The following is a 20,582-nucleotide window of genomic DNA, read 5'->3' as shown; positions in this document are numbered from 1 at the left end:
AGGAGGCTGGAATTTGTCCTGATGAAATGTCGGGCTGCTGCCAGCTGGGTATGGTCATTGGCAAAGGCGTGAGATCAATAGAGGGAAAAACATCTAAACAAATATTTAGAAGGATGACTGGGTGTGGGGAGAAGAAGAGTTTTCCATGTCCCTTAAAGGGAAGGATGCTTCAGACACTGAGAAACTTGTCTTATTTCTTTTAACCGTATGCTAGAGTTTTAGGTGTCTCAGTTGAAGCAGGGATTGATGTCTGTAGCTTTTAGCTGTATTTTAGGAGCAATTTGTCTCATCTTGTGTCAGTGTAGAAATCACAACTCTTGTCACAAGCATGAGAAAGGGTAAATAAGACACTTCTGGAAGGTCCTTTTATTTTAATTTTTTTTCCAGGAAACACACTCAAGGACACTGGGCTGTTTTGGGTTGGAACTACTTGTGAGCTTAGTCCTGCCTGTTTCCTTTTTTCATCTCCCACCTCCCCATGAGACCATTGCTTTGGGGCATAACAGGGAATTGCCACAGACCACTTAGAAATCTTTATGTGCCACTTCTGTAATTCACTGTTTGCCTGTCATAATATCTGAAAGATTTTCCACAGGGATGTATGCAGAAGAAGGAAAGTATTTCCTTATACCAAGAGAAGTGGCCTGCCTTTTAAGACAGAAAAAGGCAACATAGCATGTAGCATTTAAACTTTCTGACTCTCACTCTTGATTTGCCCTTACAGTGAATGTTTTTGTCTTTCTGGGGGTTTTGTGTATTAAACAATGGCTGGACTGTGGTGTCCAAAGGCAGTTCCATGTGAGAAATTCACTGCCCACAGGAAAAGTTGGCTCACGGCCTCTCTGTAGCCCAGGAGGGTTTGCTGGCAGGGCCCCGAGATGCCGGGGAGCATGTGACAGCAGGCTGGCTTGTCTGCGCTGCCAGAGCCAGGGAAAGGCAGTGGAAACTATTCGAGGCTGCCCTTAAAGTCTGACGTGCAGACAGGGTGCTTGTCACCGTTTTTCTTTGGTTTTGGAGCTACCTTTGCCGCGTGCAGAAACGCAGCTTCTCTCTGTGTTGTGTGCGTGTGGGGAGGTCTCTTGAGCTGTGTAGAATAATAGCTCCTCTATACTCATCTGTGTTATTGAGGTTATTTACATAACGAGGAGCTGATCCCGTTTCACCTCCGGCCGCCATCCGACCCTAGCAAGGCCGCGTTTAGGGGCGATTTCTGTGGAGGCCGTAGCAAAGCGCCGTGGGCAGCAGGGAAGGCGGAGGCCGGGCTTCCCCGGCACGGCGGCGGCTGCGCCCCGGGGCCGCCGTGACTCACCCGGCTCTCCGCACGCAGCCAATGCTCCCGCCGCGTTCCTCCCCGCGCCCCGGCGTCTGACGTGGCTCTGCCGTGGGGAGGTGTCACGGACAGTCGAGGCCCGCTGAGCCGCCGGTGCAGGGTCCAGCACGGGCCTCCTGGCCAGGGGAGCCGTCGGTGGTGTGGGAGCAGCTGCTCTGCCGCTCACACTCACCTGTGCTGTAGGCCTAGCAAATGCACGTACAGACTGATCTCCAGGGAGAGTCTCAGCTCGGCCCACCCTGGCATTGTCTAGTTCTCCACAGAGATGGGATTTTGCCTGCAGCTTGTTTGGGGAAAGAGTTAGGAAATGCTGTTTGGAGGCCTGTGGGTGAGAGGTGACAGCTGCTGCTTATATACAGAAGGAGCTAATAGATTACTTATCTGATAATTAGTCCTACGTTTACTTGGGGGAGGGAGGAACTATCATTATCAGCTTTAAGGCAGAGCAGCTCGTTGCATGTCAGTCCAACAATGTAAAAAAAACCCCGACCTCCCCAACAAAGTACTGCCATCTACCTCTTCTCTGGCCCTACAGATGAATATGAAGTAAAAATGATGTGGCGTGTCACTGATGGAAATCTATTTCTGCGTTTCTTTGCTGTGAAGGCCTTCTTTAGAGGCATACAGGGAGACCTTATCCTGTAACGGAGATGCAATGCTTTGTTTCTACCCCGGTAGGTTTCCCCATGTCCGTGACGTGTTGGCCGAGGCTCTGCGGCTCCTCTCCGCCCTCGGAGCGGCCAGTCGCTGCCCTCTGGACTCCGTGATCCCCGACGGGCGTCATGAGCATTGCAATCCCTCTGGGAGTCACCACACCAGATACGTCCTACTCCGACATGGCTGCAGGATCGGAGTGAGTGTTACCCCATGGATGAGGAGAAAGGAGAACGGGAGGGTGCCAGAGGGCTGACCTGGAGTCGGGCTGTAGGATTGGTGCCAGTGCTTTCTCCTCTCGGGAGAAAGGGGCTGCTGGTCCACTGGCTGTATGAGAGATGGGTGCTGACAAATGCAGTGTTATGGAAATTGGTAAGTTTGACAGAGGTTATGGGGAAAAGGAGAATTCCAACAGCATGGGGCATTCAAGTGCAGGCAGTCGTGTGTTTGCTGTACTCAGGCTTGATGTTGGCATAGTATAAGCCAGCTCCTTTTCCAGCAGCTGTAATGTGAGGGATCAGTGTGCTAAACCTTTCCTTCAGCAGAGCCTATTAGCTCAGACTTGGTACCAGTCTTCTGTGATTGATTTGTGGACACCTTTGGAGTTTGACAGAGATGTGAGACAGCATTAGCCTGGGTAGGCACCTTAATTTTGTTTCTGCCCCTGAGCAGACTCCAAAGAGCACACCTCAGAGAGCATCCTTTGAAGTCCCCACTACAAGACCATGTACAGGCCTCTCACTGCAGCTGTATCTCTGAGGCCTGTTGGAGGGGACTTACATTTCTTTTAAAAGACTGCTTCTGCAGAGTCAGGAGCATTTCAAAATCAGGAAATACTGCATTGTGATCTTTTCTTAAAACCCTTGTTAGGATGATGTCAGCTAGGATGAGAGTATGTTTTTGTCAGGGATGAGAGTGAGGGCTGAAATTTATTTCTGTGTGCTTCTACCTCCTGCTTGCCTGCATCCTTCTTTGAAACACAGGCTGTAGTATCTCTTTACAAAAATCTACAAATGACGTTTTGGAGATAGGTTTCTCCCATGTATTATTTAAAGGTATCTACTGTGCAAATAACCTGCATGTCAGCTGGATCAGTGTAGAACAGAAATTGCTCCAGACTATTAATTTTGATCTGTAAGAGCGGTGGGCTAAGGTATGAATCATTGTTTTTTCCTTCCATCTCACCCTGATTTGACTATGCATAGAGTTTGACTATGCAGTCGTACTCTCTGCAAGACTGCTAATGCTCTTTTTTGTCTGTCTTGGCACTGGCCCCATTCTAGCCATTCTTCTTCGTGATGCTTCATTCCATCCTAAAGCCCACATTTTTGCACGTTGTTTTTAAATGGGGAATCAGAATCTAGTAAGTCACTCATCTGCACTGGTTACATGATCCTTCACTTTTCAAGATCTAACATTTAGTATTGCTTGTCACCCTGCTTCTCCCACAGCAGCACTTTGAAGACTCAACATGCAGGAATTTTAAACTGTTTATGACAGGAGGAAGAGTGCTAAATAGTTTGCTCATGTACTTTGCTTTCAAAGCTGAGCGTGGAAGGGAGAAGAGCCAGATGTATCTGCGCATGTGTCCCTTGTAGCATTTAGGTATCAAAAAGACTGACTGTAAACCTTCTGCAAAGCATTTTCTTTCTCCCTTGTAAGAAATTTGTAGGTCCATCTAACTTGAGTCTAGGCTAGAGTGCTTTTTGAAAAAAGGCATTCGAAGATTTCTGAATTGGTTTCTCTGCCTGTTTTCTAAAAACTGGGAATACCAGAACTTTATTCTCCAGGCTTTGCATCGATGCACTGTTACTGCTGAAGTGTCCTTCATGGGTCTGTTCAAAGTTAAGGCTGTCCTTCACTTCGCCTCTGAAACTTTCTGGTTTGATGCATAAAGTCTGGGGTACCTGAGCTTTGTACCTCTTACCAGGAATTGATTCCAAGATATGCATCATGAAGTCAGTGAGGAAGGTAAAAGGAAACCCAGCTGATGCTCTTTACAGGCTGAGCTTTAGCATCTTCCCCTGCCTCTGATACAGAGAGGAGGTGAAAATGGTGTAGGGTGTTGCTGTTCATCTGAGGGTGACATGGAGGCTGCAGAGTAGTTTTGCTGTGTTAATCTGACTGCATATTGAAAGGTGTGGAAGCTCCTTGGCGTGCTGCTGCGAAGGAAGCATGGGCCTCAGCGTTGTTGCCCCTGGACACCGTTGCACCAACAATCCTGAAGTTTTATTGCTAATGCTTGCGGCAGCATTGCTGGTATTCCAGTCTGTGGTTAAGAATGTGGGTGACTTGGGCAGAGGATGTATCTGCTGCTTAGATTATTTAGGCTCTTTTCCTTCTAATATTGAAATATTTCTGAAAGTGTTATTAAACCTGAATGGGATTTGACACTGTACCAATCTGAAAGTCCTAAAGGATTGTTGCGAAGGCTGGATTATGTGGCAAGCTCTACATGGTACCTTTTATTAAGAAGTATATCCTTTGAGAGAAGTCATCTATATCTCCTGCTTCTGACAGTTTAGCTGGCGGTAGTCACATTGAAAACTAACTGAATTTATCGTGTCGTGCACCTAAATCTTGAGCTACAGAAGTGTTGTTTTCATAGGTGCAATGTCTTCTGCTTTCTGCAGTTCTTTGTACAATAAATTATTGCCCCTTTATGTTGTGAAGGCAGATCCACCTTACGCCAGAATAAGTCAGAAGATCAGAGGTTGGTGCCTTGTATAATAGATGAGGTTGAGTGGCAGGGTGGGGCAAACTTCAGTGCAGCAGAGATTTCAAGAGCTAATAGGAAGTCCAAAGGGCAAAGGGTTACTCTTCTTGGGTGCCTAAGCACTTCCCCATGCATGATTGTTTGATGGTGCCTGTTTCACACTGACCATGTAGGACCCACTGAGAATCCTGTGAGATCTCACCAGAGCAGCAAAAGTCCGAGGTAAAGTTTTCCTTTTCTGTATTTTTCTTCCCTGCTTGATCAGCTCCATGCTGTAATTTTGATGAAGATTTCAAATGCAGACATGATTCAGTAATATTCTGCCATATTCTGATACAGGCCCTACTTCTGATCTGTGCAAAGGCTATCTGACTTGTATCTTCTACTTGTAACAGAAGACAGCCTGTTTCCTTGCTGGTGTTCTGTCTGTAGCCTCATTATCTAATATCCCCTGCATTGAATTGCAGCTGTCCCTTCTCTGAGTAGGGTTTCTGCAGCTTTCTGCTGAGGATATACCTTTGATTTTTAGCTGTTTTTTTTCACCACCCTGTGGTGGAAGAGTGCATTGTACCACAGCAGCATATTTCCTGTTAGGCTCACTGCAGGCTGCTGTATAGAAAACGCAGGGTGAATCTGATCTGTCTGTGGCCACTGTCTGACCAGGTCATGGATTTTGTTGTCTCTTTGTAACAGGAATCTCCAGTTCCTGGTAGTTGCTGTCAGGATAGCTGCAGTTTTCATGCAGGCTTTATCACAGGATGTTGGACTCAGTAACAATTGGTATCTGAGGGAGAGAGAAACAAGCACAGCTGCAGGAAAGCTGCTTAGCTGCAGTTGAAATAAGCTGTTGCAGAGATAAAATGGCAGTACTGTTCAGTGGCTTTGAGATTAGGCTAGCTGGGTTCAGATGCGAATGCTGAACTAGACCCAATTTCCTCAACAATAAGGAAACTGAGCTTCTTACATGCTAATTACCTTTTTAACTTCCGAGACTGAGACCTAGTTTAATGAGCTATATAGGGTGGCCCATACTCAGTTCCTTCCCTCTGAAAGCAGGTTCATCCTGTACAACTTCTGCACACATGATGCTTGGTGAAACACATGACACCACCTCGATTTCATGAAGTTTTTTCATTTTGAGCTCATGTGTTCAATAGAAAAGAGCAGTGAAATACTGGCACTAAAAAAAATGATGTTGTATTGATGGGTTTTACTTCTGGCCCTTTCTGCAGCCCAGAGTCTGTGGAAGCTAGTCCAGCTGTCAGTGAGAAGAATGTGTACTCCAGCCACGGCTATGGGGCCACCCAGAAACACAGCTATCGCGGGCTGCCTTACGCAGTGAGTACTCTCTCTGCAGTGAATCAGCTCTTTACTGTCTACTTTTACTCGTTTCTCCTTGTTCCATAGTTCTTTGCCTATTTTTTTAAGCCTTAGGAGTTTTGGCTTATTTATTAGGGAACACTAAGTCAGAACTAAGCTGAGTTCTGCCATACATTTTTCATTTCTGTGTTTATTGTTTGTGAAGTCTTGCATACTCTACAGCAAGCTTTATTAGTGTTCTAGGTGATAGATTTTTAATTGAATGAAGTATATGAATGAAGTGTGAGTATATATGGATATATAATATTTTTCTGGTAATTTTATGTCCTATTTGGTTTATTGTGCACTATTTATACTTGTTTCAACTGTGCAGATTTTCACAGTGGTAACTTAAAACAATGAGAATCGAGAAGCAGTCAGGAAGAGTGGGAGCATGGCTTGAAGCTGTGGGATAAACAGGGTGCCACAAAATCACTGAGGTTGGAAGGGGCCTCTTGAGATCACATAATCCAACCTCCCTGCTCAAGATGACTCTGCTTGAGCAGGTTGCTCAAGACCATGTCCAGTTGAGTTTTGAATATCTCTACAGACAGAAACTACATCTCAGGGCAGCTGGTTCCACTGTTTAAACACTTATGTCATCTCAGATTATTAGCAGTACAACAGTTAATGTCGAAATAGCCTGGTTGTTTTCATAGGTTTTGAGTTTAATTTATCGGTGCTGAAGGAAATAATTTACATGTTTCAGAGCTATTACTGTACTTTCTTGGTAGGTTGAGGAATTCAGGCTATTGTTTTACACCAGTTAAATATTAACCTGGGAACTGTGGATTTGGGACTTCAGTTTCTAGGCATCGTATCTTCACATTAAAAGTGGTACTGCAAATACTCATTTTCAGGATCATAATTATGGAGCCCCTCCTCCTCCAACGCCGCCAGCCTCTCCTCCTGTCCAGACCATTATACCTCGTGCAGAACTGAATGGCCTGCACTCGCCTGATGAGGAGAACTCCGGGGATAGTGAGAGCTCCTCAGAAGGAGAATCAATTCCCACTTGGTGCCACTGCAGTGTCTCCCAAGATGGTTTCCTCCTCAAGTGTGAAAAGTGCAGGTAAGCTTTGGTGCAGTGCAGATCTGGGCTGCTCCTTCTGTTGACTGCTCTTACTGAACCGTGTCACCTTTGGGCTGTGGGACAGACTTCCTTTTGCTAACTGGAGCATTCTTTCCAGTGCTTTACCCAGTATTGACCCTCCTCCTTTGCGTTGTCAGCCTGACAAGTGTTGGTGGCACCAGGAGTGGAGATGAGGATGTTAAATCGATGTTCTTATCATCCTGGGCCCCACTGAGGGCACGCATCTTGTGACATCCTGTTGAATTTCAAGTGACTTTACTCCTACAAACCAGCTTCAATTGTGCATTCTCCTTTGGCAGAGGAATGAGCAGGGGGAAGGTGATCAGACTCCGCCGCCGGAAGCAGGACAACGTGTCAGGTGAGTTTGAGGTTATAATTCTGATAATGGTGACTTTTATTTTCTTTCTACAAGACCTTTGTCTTTTGGATGCTGTAATCATCTAACTGATCAGTGCCAGCTAATGTTCTTTGCCTCCCAACCACTGGGATTTTCTCCTCTCCTTACGCTTCACCTCAGTTAGCTCTAGGGAGAATCAGATTATCTTGTGAACAGTAAAGGATAATTTTCATCAGTGCCATTCAGTGACATACCAGAAGTTTGGAACACCTGTTCCCAGTTTGGGTGGGAAAACAGAGGTGGTGTAGTTCTCTCAGGGAAGAGCTGTGCAGGTGCAGCAAGTTGTCCTGATGAAGATGGACATAAGCATAAGCTGTGCTCTCAGGGATGAGAAGCTGTTGCTTATGAAGCACTTGTCTCTCTAGGCGGGGACAGCAGTGCCACTGAGAGCTGGGATGAAGAACTCTCTCCCTCCACAGTGCTGTACACGGCCACGCAGCACACGCCGACCAGCATCACGCTGACCGTCAACCGCGTCCGCAGGAGCAAACCCAAGAAGAGGAAGAGGAGTACAGAAAAGGCTCGTGCTGCTCCAAAGACCAAAAAAATCAAGGTATGTGGAGTGAGACAAGGTTGCTGCAGTTCCTACCAAATGCTGTGCAGAGTGTTGTTAGGAGCAGGTTGACAAGCTGGCAGTAGACAAGAAATTTTTGTTCTGTCAAGAATTGCTCTTTTGGGTGTAATAATGGGATGCCTTGTATTTGTGACCTGCTTGGGTACGTGGCTGTTGGTTTAAAAATTACCTTGCTGGAACTCCACCCTTATTTCCCAATGCTGTCCATTCATGCTCAGCGCGTGGACTCAATTACATCTTTTTTCCTTTTGCTGTATTAGGATTTGGGGAAATAGCTTTTGGAGTCTGGCTGTTTGTGGAAAAGGGTCAGTCTGTGAATAGAATGAAAAATGAGGAGAGCATGGTATTTTTTAGCAGGCTTTGTTGAGGAATTTGGGCGGCAGAGCTGCTTGGCACTGTTCTTCGGGGACAGAGTGCCTGTGTGGAAAACTGTGTAGGTAGTGCTGAACATTTGTTGAGGGATGACTTTACTGTCTTGTTTATGAGGGTTTGGGGACTGAAATAATTTTGAATTGCTTATATTGGAATGCAAATGTGTGAGCAGCTGGTTCTTTCCCATCATCTGCCAGCTTTACCATGATTTTCCACAGGTTAGGTTTCCCTTGAAGTTCTTCTGGTAGGCACTGATTAAATAAAACTCTGGGGGCAGGAGCACTGTGAGGTCTGGAGGGGTTATTTTTTTGTTGTGAACCACTTTGATTCTCTTGCTGGACCTTTCTTGTATCAAAGCAAGTGGGGTTAGTTGCAACAGTTTGGGTTTTGATCTTGGCATTTTTACTTAAGTGTGAGGCATGCTTTTTTAGTTCAGAAATCCTGGCCATCAACCTTTTCAGCAGTTTCCACTGGATTTGCATTGCAGAGTCTCTTTTTGTTCAGGTCCGTTGTTTCTTGTGTTTACAGGTTTTCCTGTAATTCTTGCTATCTTTTATTAAGGATTGGACTAAGATTTTGTGTGGTTCTAGGGTCCTAATTCTTAGGAAATTTATAATACTTTCTTTTTTCTCTCTCTCTCCTTGTCTGGGGGACAGGCTTTTCGAGAGGGCTCACGAAAGTCTCTGAGGATGAAGGTGAGTAGAAATTACAACCTTCTGTGATGGTGGTGAAGTTATTTCCCCTTTATTCTGTCCCTCTTTTGGTTTGCCTGGGGGATTTCTGTTTGTGGGGCCAGCCTTGTAATAGACTCAAACCTTGCAGTGCACCAAAAGGAGGCCTATTCAAAAGGGTATCACAGGAATTGCCCCTTGAACCTTCCCTTTGCTTCTGATAGCTTCCAGTCAGATAATGCAATCCAGTTCTGAGAGGTGATTGATTCATGGCACTTGGGAGTGGGGTGTTTGATGTAAGGGATATAGAACTGGTTGTGGCTGCTCTTCTGTGAGGGCAGTCATTGTTTGATTGCATCAAAGCTATTTCAAGCTTGGACATCAAAGTAGTTCATAAGTTTAATACTGGGAGTCCCTAATAGTGCTGCCTTGTTTCTCTCCACATCCTCCTACTGGGGATGGATGGGACAATATATTTATCTCTGACTTCCTGCAATAGTGGTAGGTGTGGCCATTGAATAGGGAGGTTTGACAAAAAAAGTAGAATTGAACTGTGAGCTGCATTTGTTTCTAGACACACAAGAGGTGCCTTAAGGTTTGCTCACTTTCACCTGACCCCAGTCCTGCATCTGGCAGTGGCTTCTAGCAGGTGGCTCAGAGGAAAGAGGACAGTCCTGTGGTGTTCCTATGCACCATCTCCATAGTATGCAAGTGACTTGAGAGGGTAAAAATGCATTAAACTCTTACTGTTTTTAATATATATGATTAAAGTAATGATTGCTCTTCACTTGTCCTTGTTACTAAGACCTCAGTGTCATATGTGTCTCAGTGTTTTATGAAGCCAGTTGAGTTACTGAGCTCTGGAGTATTTGTTGAACTAGTTCAACTACTGCCAAGTAAAAAATGAAGCTTAAGTAATTTTTTTTTCTACCAGCTTCTGTTTTCCCCTCCTTTACAAGACAGTCTAAACGGATTACCTGATTTTGCCCTCTCTTCTTTACTCTACTTAGGACTTGCAGTTTTAACCCTCTGGGTATTAGCTTATGCTCTACATTCAGTTTCTTGAAACTCTGGTGACCATTTAGCTACAAGGTTCAGGACTATTTTTGGATCAGTCACTGCAAAGATTGAGGTGCAGTCAACATCATCGATCATTGTGTTAGCCATGAGTGGGTTGACTGTAGGACAATCCTACGTGAGATTTATTTCCCTTTGTGTATTCTGTGCCTTTGCTTTTTTAATGTGCTTAATTATTTTTCCAAAGTGGCTTACAATTTTTTTTTCTGGCATGTGCTAGCCTAATTTTATTTTATGTAGCAGTGCCAAATACCAACTTTAAAGAGGTCTTAGTTCTGCACAGAAATCTCAGTACATTTCTAAGTGACACTGTTGCACAGTGTTCTAGAGGATGCAGATGCTGAAAAATGTGTCCTCATAACCGAGGAGCAGATTTTCCTATTTTTTGTAGCTTATTCATGTGCTTGGAGCACTGTGGATAGGTTTTCCTGCTGTGTACTCTCTATTCATTCTTTGCTGTTTGGTGCAGAATTCCCCTTCTGAAGCACATGCCTTGGATGAAAACACAGCTGAAGGGTGGGAGAATCGGATACGCCTCTGGACGGACCAGTATGAGGAAGCCTTCACGAACCAGTACAGTGCTGATGTGCAGAACTTGCTGGAGCGTCACCTAAACTCTAATAAAGACTATGTGGGCAAAACTGCTATGCTGGACACAATCAACAAAACAGAGCTGGCATGCAATAATACAGTTATTGGGTCCCAGATGCAGGTAAGAACAAGCAGGACAGAGGAGTGGGTCAGGACATGGTTAAGCAGTATTGTAGTTCAGACCAACAGGCATAGGTTTGATACACAGTGAATCAGAAATTATGTCAGTACAGAGAGAGATTCACAAATACTTGCATTAGACCAAGACAGTGTTGCTAAGCTGGGGATATTTTGCACATTTCTGGGATGTGGGTAACACGTATTTTACCATAATACTTTGGTCACTGAATGACCTGAGGCAGAACCAGATCTTTCACTTGCTGGAGACAGGAAATTTCCTGCTTTATTTACTTTTTATTTCTCGACTCATGTTGTGTGGAAGACTATTTTAAAGAACTTTTCAATATTATTTCAATATTTTGGACTATTTGGACTCTTGCAAATTCCAAATACTGCACAAGCAGTGGCTAGTGTCTTGTCACCAAGCAAGCAGAAACAGGAAAACAATGTGTTTGTATGGTGTATGTCTCCTCCCCACTCATACTCTTCTTAACTGTTGTTTCATCTTACCTGTGCTTTATTGAATAGAGCACAGCATTCCTACACAGTTTAGGCTTTTCTGGGCCTTCTTTGTCCAGGAGAATGGAGATAGTTGCATCTCAAAGAGTGGACTCCAAAAGAGAAGTGGGGCACTTCTTCTGTGTAAAGGGAGCAAAGTCAGAAACCTGAATATCAGGTATATGTTTGTGCTTGAATCATTCTTGTTTGTATCAGCTGACTCACTCAGTGAAGTTCATGTGCTCCCTCCCACCTTTCCCTCTGCTTTCATGCAGGTGAAGCATTTCAGGCAGAGCACAGATATTGCCAGTAAGGGAGAGTGCAGGAAGAGAACTTTGGACCAAACTTTCTTGCATTCTTTCCTCTGGTTCTACAATAAATATGATTTCTTGGCAGGGGAGTGCTGGGGAGAAACACTTCTTGCTGGCTATGTGAGTAGCATTTCTAAAGAGAGCAGCTGAGGAAATGCAGAGAAGAAGAAGTTCTACTTCTCTAGAATTCTTAATCTTTTTTGAGACTAAATGTAATCAATTCTGTCTGCCTCACATGGGTTTTAGGAAAAGTCCTGAAATAAGTAATAAAACACATGCTGTGTTTCTTGATATATGTACAGCATGACACAAGACTGTAAAAGATACCATACATAAATGCATTTGTTCTTGTCATCCTATCTCAACCTCTCCCTTCCCAGTACAGACATAGGTTTTCCCATAGGAAAATGTGGCCAGCATTCCAAATCAGAAGACTCCAAATGTGATACATACCAAAGAAACAAAAAAGTAGGAACTTGAAAAACTTCATAGTGAGCTGTAGTTACTGTGAACAAGCTGTTGGTAGTTACTTGTCATTGCACATGCTGGGAAGGTGTCAGAGGACTTTGTGGCTTTGTAGTTTCTCTTGGACCCTGAGGAAAAAAGAAAAAACAGGTGGCTGATGGGGTTGCAGCTTGTCTGCTCTTAATGTCCTGTTGTCTCTGCTCAGGAGGTGGCCATGGAGCGTTGTGAGGAGAGCACCTGCATAGGTGTGGAGCACATGCTCTCAGGCACAGTGTTCTATTTTTGTTTCACTCATTTGTCTCATCTTTGGTAGGTAAACTGAGAAGGCTTCTTGGTTTGCATCAGTTCTCTGTTAACCAGGTATCATTATTGAACACAAAAGTAGCTTTTCAGTCAGATAAGAGAAAATAGGTGCTTTGATTTAGAGAAAAATCACAGGAGGCTGTGCCAGTATAAATTTGTCAGCTGTGCAGAAATATTGTTGCTGCTCTCTTTGGCCGTGAAGACTCTGGAGAGAGGAGAAGGGAATAAAAATAATGTTTTATATGCCCTGCATACTCTTAATAGTTCAGAGAGTCATTTGACTTAGGTCAACAATGATGCTTATGATATACTTAAAAGAGATTGAGATGTGACCTAAAAGCTTCCTCAAACCAGGAAGAATAGGGAAAGATGAGTCAAGAGTTACACATGGAGGATACGGGATTTTGTTCATTGGAATATTTTAGGTAATGGAAATGGTCTCAAGTTGTACCAGGGGAGGTTTACATTAGATATTAGGATTTTTTTTTTATTTTTTTTTTTTTTTTAAGCAGAAGGTTTACCAAACTGGAACAGGCTGCTTGGGGAAGTGGTGGAGTCCAGTATTCCTGGAGGTATTTAAGACTTGTGGATGTGGCACTGAGGGATATGGGTTAGTGATGGACTGGATAGTGGCGGGTTAACAGTTGAACTCGATCTTAGAGGGCTTTTCTAACCTAAATGTTGTGATTTTATGATAAACCAGTTCTCAGCTGTCCTCATGATGCAAAGTGAAAGCTGTAAAAATATGAAGCTGTGTAGTGTTATGAATAAAATCATCTTAGTCCTGGCTACTGCCAGTTGCTCGACAAACTGAAAGCTGTGAATCACTTTCCTGACTGTTGTTGCCAAACCAAACCCAGGGTTAGTGTTTGCCCTTTGTTGCCTCTGATAATTGCTGACTTGAGCTCAAACCCCTGACTGATTTCACATTCTGAAGTGAAGAGCAAAAGGTCCTTTATAAAATAAAGCCACTGAGTATTATGCAGATGTTGCTCTACAAACATATCAGAACAGTTTTGGCTGATTAGCAGTCAGCAGTCCCTAGCCTGTGACATGAATAAAATCATTTGTTCTTTTCACACATGAAGGCATGGCAGCTAATCCACTTCATATTTCTAAATTCAGAGAATGAAAACAAGCTGAGCTGTGTCTTACCAGAAGAGCTGTGAGATCATTCCTGTTTCACCAAACTCAAATAAGTTCTACAGATGCAGAGCTTCTCTTTCCTGCACGGACTTTCTCCTCCTTTCACCACTCTACCTTATCCCACCTATATTCCCCAATCTGTTTTCTGGCATGAGGTGAAGAGTAATACAAGTCAGTCATGGGGCAAAGGTGAGAGTGAAGGCTACCAGACATTAACTTGCATCTCTGAAACATATGATTTCGTTTATTAGAGTCGTAGAACAGTTAAGGTTGGGAGGAACTACTGAAGATCATCTGGTCCAACCCTCCTGTGTAGGACTTAGGTGAGCATTGGTGAGAAAGTATGAAAACAAATTGGTGATAGTATAGAAACAGAATTATTCAGCTGGAGACACGCTGGGTCCTAATTCATCTAATAACTTCATATACTTTCTTCTTATCTCCTGTCCTACACTAGGAAATCTGGTCCTATTTATTTACTCTTTGTTGCCACAGTTGGATATGTCAAAGTGCTAAAACTAATTTAGCCACTACTCCACGTAGTGCAAACAGTCTCATCCTACAGTTCGCTCATGTCATGGGTTTGTTGATCAGAAATCAGGCCCAACAGTGCAGCTTGTTAATCTGGAAAGAACATGTTTCTGTTACGCCCCTTGAGTGGACTCAGGGATTTCTTTGTGAACTTCTGTCAGGACCCAAGAACTGAAGAGATGAGCACTCTGCAAGGCTCTTCAGAGTCTCCAATACATATATCCAGGTTTTCCCAATTGCTGGCAGATAGAGTGGTATAAGACAGATAAACCCCATAGGCATGAAAAATGTAGCACTGGATTGTATCGCAAGAGGAACTCTTGACCATTACTCCCATATGTATAGATTTCAAATTAATATTTTTATAAAACTGTCTTTATCCTGAATCTGAGTGAGAGAAGTCAACAAATAGATCTTACTTTACTAGCTCATCCAAGATCTACAGTATAATGTCTTAGAGCTACAACAAAAGTCATTTTCCTGAGGAGGTTTTACACAGTGGAGATACTAGATCACAGTCAGAAGAAAAGGTTTAAAAGATCTGTGGTTCAGTTTTTTCTTGTGCTCAGTATGAGAGTTTTGCTGGGTTCCCAGTGCTGAGTGCTGCCTTAAGACATCAGCTTTTATTTCCACAAGGTGTGTTCTGTCATTATTCAGGCTAAGCCCTTTCAACTAATTCTTATCCATTTCATGAGAGTGCTCAGTAGCTGTTTCTAATGAGAGCTCTCTCAGGAAAAGTCGGGAACTTGCTTTCAGTAAAATTTTGTGGTTTACTCCCAGTTTAGATGCATGACTGTCATTATTACTGAAGTCAGAGCACTTATGCTTCAATTCAGTCAGGAAAAGTATCAGAACTAGGCCCTTATGAGCAGTGAATAGAATGCTTAGGAGGGAGCAAGAACAGCACTGAAAATATGTTGTATTTGGAGGTCTGTGCTTAAAGAATGTTGTGGTTTCATGGTGTCAAGACACATTCTTGTGAAAATCTATTGTAACAGAGCTGTAGAATTTAACATATGTTTTAACGAGCTGTCACTGCTTCATTAAAAATTTGTTTCCTCATGTTAAAAAACTAGCTGAGCAGAGATACATAGAGAAGTTTCTGGATGGAGATGGAAATTGTCAGCTTAAGTCTTTGGCCTGTTTGCTGGAATTTACCATCCTCTGCAGAAGCAAAAGCTTGCATTTTTGTCCTCTGAATGTGTGACATCCCACAATTTAGGGAAGATCTGAATTATTCTGGCTGTGAAAGTGGCCATAATTGCAAAGCAATTCCCAGTTAGTAGCAAGTGACAGGTCTGGTTATGCCTCCTAGCTGCAATACTGAAATACTTGGTCTAATAGATTTGTCAGACTATTGTTGAAGGAAAGGAATAAATGCTGTTTACTTTTGATTGATATTATCAAGGTTAGTTGCCATGACTAAATTGTTACAAAATAAATAATATTTCACCTGGCAGAGTTTCTGTGTGTTGCTATTAGAATATTATTTTCTTTTTATCTAGGTAAAATATTCTTCATAATCTAGAGGCCTTTGGTTCAAATTTTCCTCTTTTGCTTTGATTTTTTTGTTACAGCTGCAGCTGGGAAGGGTGACTCGGGTTCAGAAGCACCGGAAGATCCTGAGGGCAGCAAGAGACTTGGCACTAGATACCCTTATAATTGAGTATCGAGGGAAAGTTATGTTACGACAGCAATTCGAGGTCAATGGGCATTTCTTCAAAAAGTAAGAGTACTATGAAATGATTGGTATGAGAGCATCATGGCACAGAGAGACTGGTGTCTCTATGGGATAGTGCTCACTTACAGTGTCCTGTCAGCTGTGCCTTGCATAAAAATGGGAAATCAAATATGCCACCTCAGCTTGATGCTCTGCTTATGGACCAAACCCTCTGAAACAGATGTTTTAAATTGTTGGAAGTATGTAAGCCCCCCAGAGCAATAGTGCTGATGGAAGTGCTGCTTCCAGTGAAGTGAGGGATACCTGTTAACAACAGTCTGTGGGAATCAGGTATTTTGGGATTGAGATGTCCTGTTGCTTCTCCAGGCCATATCCCTTTGTGCTGTTCTACTCCAAGTTCAATGGCGTTGAGATGTGTGTAGATGCCCGCACCTTTGGTAATGATGCCAGGTTCATCAGGCGATCCTGCACTCCAAATGCAGAGGTAAATTCTCTCTCTTCATTGTCACTGTAATTGCAAATACATCTTTTACACAAGCTTAGTGCTTTCCTTAACTTAAAATGCACTAAATAAATGTGGTAAATTCTCTGTGTCTCTTGCTTGTCTGATGGTTTCTACTTCGAACATGAGGGAGATTTTTTTGGAAGAGAAAGATTTCTTTTATGCTTTTCTTTTGGCTGCACAATGATACTGAGATTAAGCAGGCTGTAGTAGTTTTAAGTGGAAGAGCACAGTATGAAACAGGAGCAGTGAAGCAGGCTTTTCCCTGTGGAGAATTTAGGGTAATTATTCACAGAGTAGAATAAGAGCTATTTTGCAAAAGGAGGCTTTCGTCTTGGAAGTAGGAAATAGAGCCTGTGGAGACATCAGTTTCTTTCTGCTTTGTTAACAAGGTTCGTCATGTGATTGCTGATGGGATGATCCACCTGTGCATCTATGCTGTTGCCACCATTGCCAAGGACACAGAGGTTACCATCGCCTTTGACTATGAGTACAACATCTGGTGAGTCCTTCACCTCGCCCGGGAGCTCTCCACTGCCCTCCTGGACTGGACATCTTCCTCCAGCCCTTTCCTCGCATTCTACATATTGCTCCGTTTTCTACTGAATTGCATTTCCCGGCTATTCTGTCCAGTTCTGCTGGCATATTCTACAATAGAGGCCATAAGGTAGCCTGCTGTCCTTGCTTTGGCACGTGGTGAGATGTTTAGTAGGAGATGTATTGAATGTCTCTGTGCAGGGGTTGAGAAATGAAGAGTGACACGAATTATGTTTGTGTTTTGGAGCAGCAATTATAAAGTGGACTGTGCGTGTCACAAGGGGAACCGGAATTGCCCTGTGCAGAAACGTAGCCCAAATGCTGCAGAACACCTACCTCCACCTGTTTTAGGCACACTGATTGGGGCAGAAACACGCCGGCGAAAGGCCCGCCGAAAGGAGCTAGAAATGGAACAGCAGAGCATTGCGTCGGATGAGAACAGCAGTCAGCAAACTGAGGAAGTTCCTGAGGAACCTGCAGCAGTCAGTGACAATGAGGTAAAATCTTTGGCCCCTTGTTATGTATGTTACCATTCAGTGCTGCAGGAGTCCGATCCAATGGCATTGGAATCCTCAGAACAGAAACTGCAGGCACCCTTTTTTTAAAGCTTTAGCACCTTAAATTACCATAGAAATCTTGGTAACTTTGAAACAGTACTGGGTTACTAAATCTGGGTCTCTCTCTCAGATTCAAGAGAAGGAGGAGAAACAAGAAGGGGAAAAAGAGGAGCCTGTAGAGGAACAGGGAGCCTTGGTCCACAGCAGACGGGCAAGTACCTTTCTCTGTCTGGGTATCACCCTCTTTAGGTCTTGCTTCATGCAGTGACCAACAGGTCCAGTTGGTTATTTCACTTGTTTGGACACAAATCCCATCTGTTACTGATCTTCAGTAATGTGATTAATGTGGGGGGGAGTAAAAAACGCCCCAAGTTTTGTGACTTAGAGTCACAGGATTTATGTTCTTCAGGTGCTGCACATTAGGAGATACACTATAGATTTGTTTCTTCGTTGAAAGGTTTAACTGTTACTTTCAGCACAGTTCTATAGTCTAAAACACAGCTTTAGCAAAACCATCAGCACGAGATTCCAAAAAAGGTAATTGGATGTTTTTTATGTTCCAGCTGCCCTTCCTTATTGCCAGTACAAGAATTTATGGCACTATATTGAGCCATAGCATAGTTTGAGTTGGAAGGGACTATCAAAGGTCACCTAGTCCTACCCCCCTCAGTGAGCAGGAATATCTTCAGTTCAATCATACCATGAATCAGAACCTGATTTTTCTTAAAACTTAATAATTTTTGCTGGGTTATATTTGTAAACAGGTATCTGTTCAGTGTATGGTTTCATAAACATGTTGCCATGTAGGGAAAAGGGTAGGATCAAGTTGCAAAAGTTAGTAAGAGGGGTAGACCACCAACAGTTCTATTGGTACTTACTTAGGAAATCTCTGTGTTTCCAAATTATTGTCATCTTAACCAGTCTTCTTGATCAAAATGTATCTTAGTGCTCTGGGATCTTTGATAATATAGTCCTTTTTTAGCCTTTGTTTTACTGAGTAAATTTAGTGGTTTTTTCCTTGTGTTGCTTATGGCTCCTGGGACTGCTGCTTGGATTAGAATGTTTTATGCATGTGAATGGAGCCACTCTGGCTCTTAATTCATTACTTTAAATAAACAAGAAAAATCCAAACAAAAATGAAAATACACAATTAAAACAACCAATCAACCAGAAACCCAAGGAGGAAAACCAGAAAAATTGCTCCCATCCTTTTACCAGCCAACAAATGTATTGAAGCTAGGAATTCCCTTTTTTTCTTTGCTCACCAATATCATAACCACTTGTCCTCCTCTAATCAGAGATACACATCTGCCAAGTGTAAATTGCCTGAGAATGCTTTAAATGTTAAGATAGTGCAGCAAGCTGGAGAACCAAGGGCCATCCAGCAGAGAGATCCTTGGATTAATTGATGGATTTTTTAGAAGTGATGAGATAAAGCAGTCAGTCTCCACTGAAATTTGAAAGAGAGCAGTCATCCATCAGGTTGGCCTTGAAGCTTGGAGAGAAGATTTCATTTTAATGCAGGGAGGCTGATCTCTTTTTGGGACAGAATAGTTCAGTAAGCATAAGTGTTAGTTTCCCATCAGCCTGTAACCCTGTTCCTGTAGATTGCACCAGTTAATCTGCTTTAATGAGATTCAGTTTTCTATATTTGGCATCAGGTAAATACCCATATCTATAGTTCCCCCAGTCTCCCTTTGTATGTGTGTGTGTGTGTGTGTGTATAGTATTTCTTAACAGAAAACTGTAAAGGCCACGCTGTGAGCTCCAAGATACTTTCTCCATCATAAATCTCAGAAGACTCTTGACCCCACTTCTTAAAACCCACTTGATTCTTTCCAGTCATTACAACATTATTGTACTGGGCTTTTTAGATGCATAATTACCAATTATTCCTGACACAGCCAGGTGATAAGATTTCCTGTCCTTTCTGTTTACCAGCTAAATTGACTTGTTTTGCCTCTCTGTTCTCTCATGTTCCGTTTTTCTTATCCACTATGTAAGCTGCTTAGACTAGAGCTTTTTTTTTTGAGCTGGGTCATCTTCTGACATTCTTGCTGTGAGAAGAATGAATCTGGAACATTTTAATCAGCTTGTGTGGTGTATTACACTTGCTGCAAATTACTGAATCACGTACTTCTGTTGCCCCTGGCTTCTGTTCGGTTCTAACGTTTGGTCATTAGCAAATAGCTCTATTTGTTTCCAAGTCATCTCTTCACTCTACTTAGGCTTTCTTACGGTTTTTAATTCTTCAAAATTATGCATTTCCTTGTGGCTGTTTTATAAATATAACTCAATAGTATCTAAGTGGTCCTGTTTAAGAACAAAGTCGAGTTCTTCTACTTGCGCTGCAAACACATGATTATGTTGTTATTCTGGGAAATTTGCCATATTGAAAAATGCAAATAACTGATAAGAACTGCTTCTCTCTGTCCTCTCTCTGGCTTTTGTCATTGTTGTTTGGTAGTTGTTCTCTTTGTTCGGCTTCCCATATCTGTTCTTGCCTTGTTTATGTGCATAATTCACCATGCTTACTTCAATTTACCCTTCTGTTGTAGTCCCGGGAAGACAGAAAGGTAGAAGCCATCATGCACATGTTTGAAAACTTAGAAAAGAGAAAGAGGAGACGAGAGCAACCATCAGACCGTAACAGCACTGATGCTGAAATCAACATCAATTCTGAAGCTCCTGAGGTGGAAGAAGTAAAAACAGAGACTCCTGAAACTGAAGATGGAAGTTCAGCACTGAGTGCTCCTCCTCCTCCCGTTTCTAACAGTACCAGCACTACTGGGGTGAACACACGGCGGTCCTCACAAATAGCGGTAAGATGACATAGAACTGTTTGCTATGTTGTACGAAGCTCAGGTGCAGCGTTTCTGATCATCAGATTGTTCAGGTGGGGAGGAGCTTTGTGGGCTCTCTAGTCCATTCTGAGTTAGGTAGGGACAGCTCTGAAGCCAGTGTTTTACCCAGTCTTCTCTTCAAAACCCCTAGGGATGGAGATTACACCTCTTCCAATTCATGACTGTTAGGTTGAAAAACATTTGCCATGTATCCAGTCTGAACCTCTCATTTCAGTGTATGTCCACTGATGCAC

At 43.0% G+C, this 20,582-nt stretch overlaps 1 protein-coding gene across 1 annotated transcript in view; it reads left to right on the top strand.

Annotated features, from left to right (window-relative positions):
• SETD5 (SET domain containing 5) overlaps positions 1-20,582 on the top strand; it is a 65,192-nt gene that overhangs the window by 23,701 nt on the left and 20,909 nt on the right. Inside the window, exons 2-14 of the mRNA XM_062500472.1 lie at positions 2,009-2,183; positions 5,933-6,038; positions 6,920-7,131; positions 7,452-7,510; positions 7,915-8,102; positions 9,152-9,190; positions 10,713-10,955; positions 15,786-15,934; positions 16,256-16,373; positions 16,784-16,893; positions 17,179-17,425; positions 17,616-17,696; positions 20,044-20,307. Coding sequence (XP_062356456.1) covers positions 2,113-2,183; positions 5,933-6,038; positions 6,920-7,131; positions 7,452-7,510; positions 7,915-8,102; positions 9,152-9,190; positions 10,713-10,955; positions 15,786-15,934; positions 16,256-16,373; positions 16,784-16,893; positions 17,179-17,425; positions 17,616-17,696; positions 20,044-20,307 — 1,887 coding nt within the window. The 5' untranslated portion in view covers positions 2,009-2,112. The remainder of the gene's footprint in view (positions 1-2,008; positions 2,184-5,932; positions 6,039-6,919; positions 7,132-7,451; positions 7,511-7,914; positions 8,103-9,151; positions 9,191-10,712; positions 10,956-15,785; positions 15,935-16,255; positions 16,374-16,783; positions 16,894-17,178; positions 17,426-17,615; positions 17,697-20,043; positions 20,308-20,582) is intronic.

The sequence above is a fragment of the Cinclus cinclus genome, chromosome 12 (assembly GCF_963662255.1).
Source record: "Cinclus cinclus chromosome 12, bCinCin1.1, whole genome shotgun sequence".
NCBI classification, from domain to species: Eukaryota; Metazoa; Chordata; class Aves; order Passeriformes; family Cinclidae; genus Cinclus; species Cinclus cinclus.
This window is presented reverse-complemented; position numbering and strand designations above follow the sequence as displayed.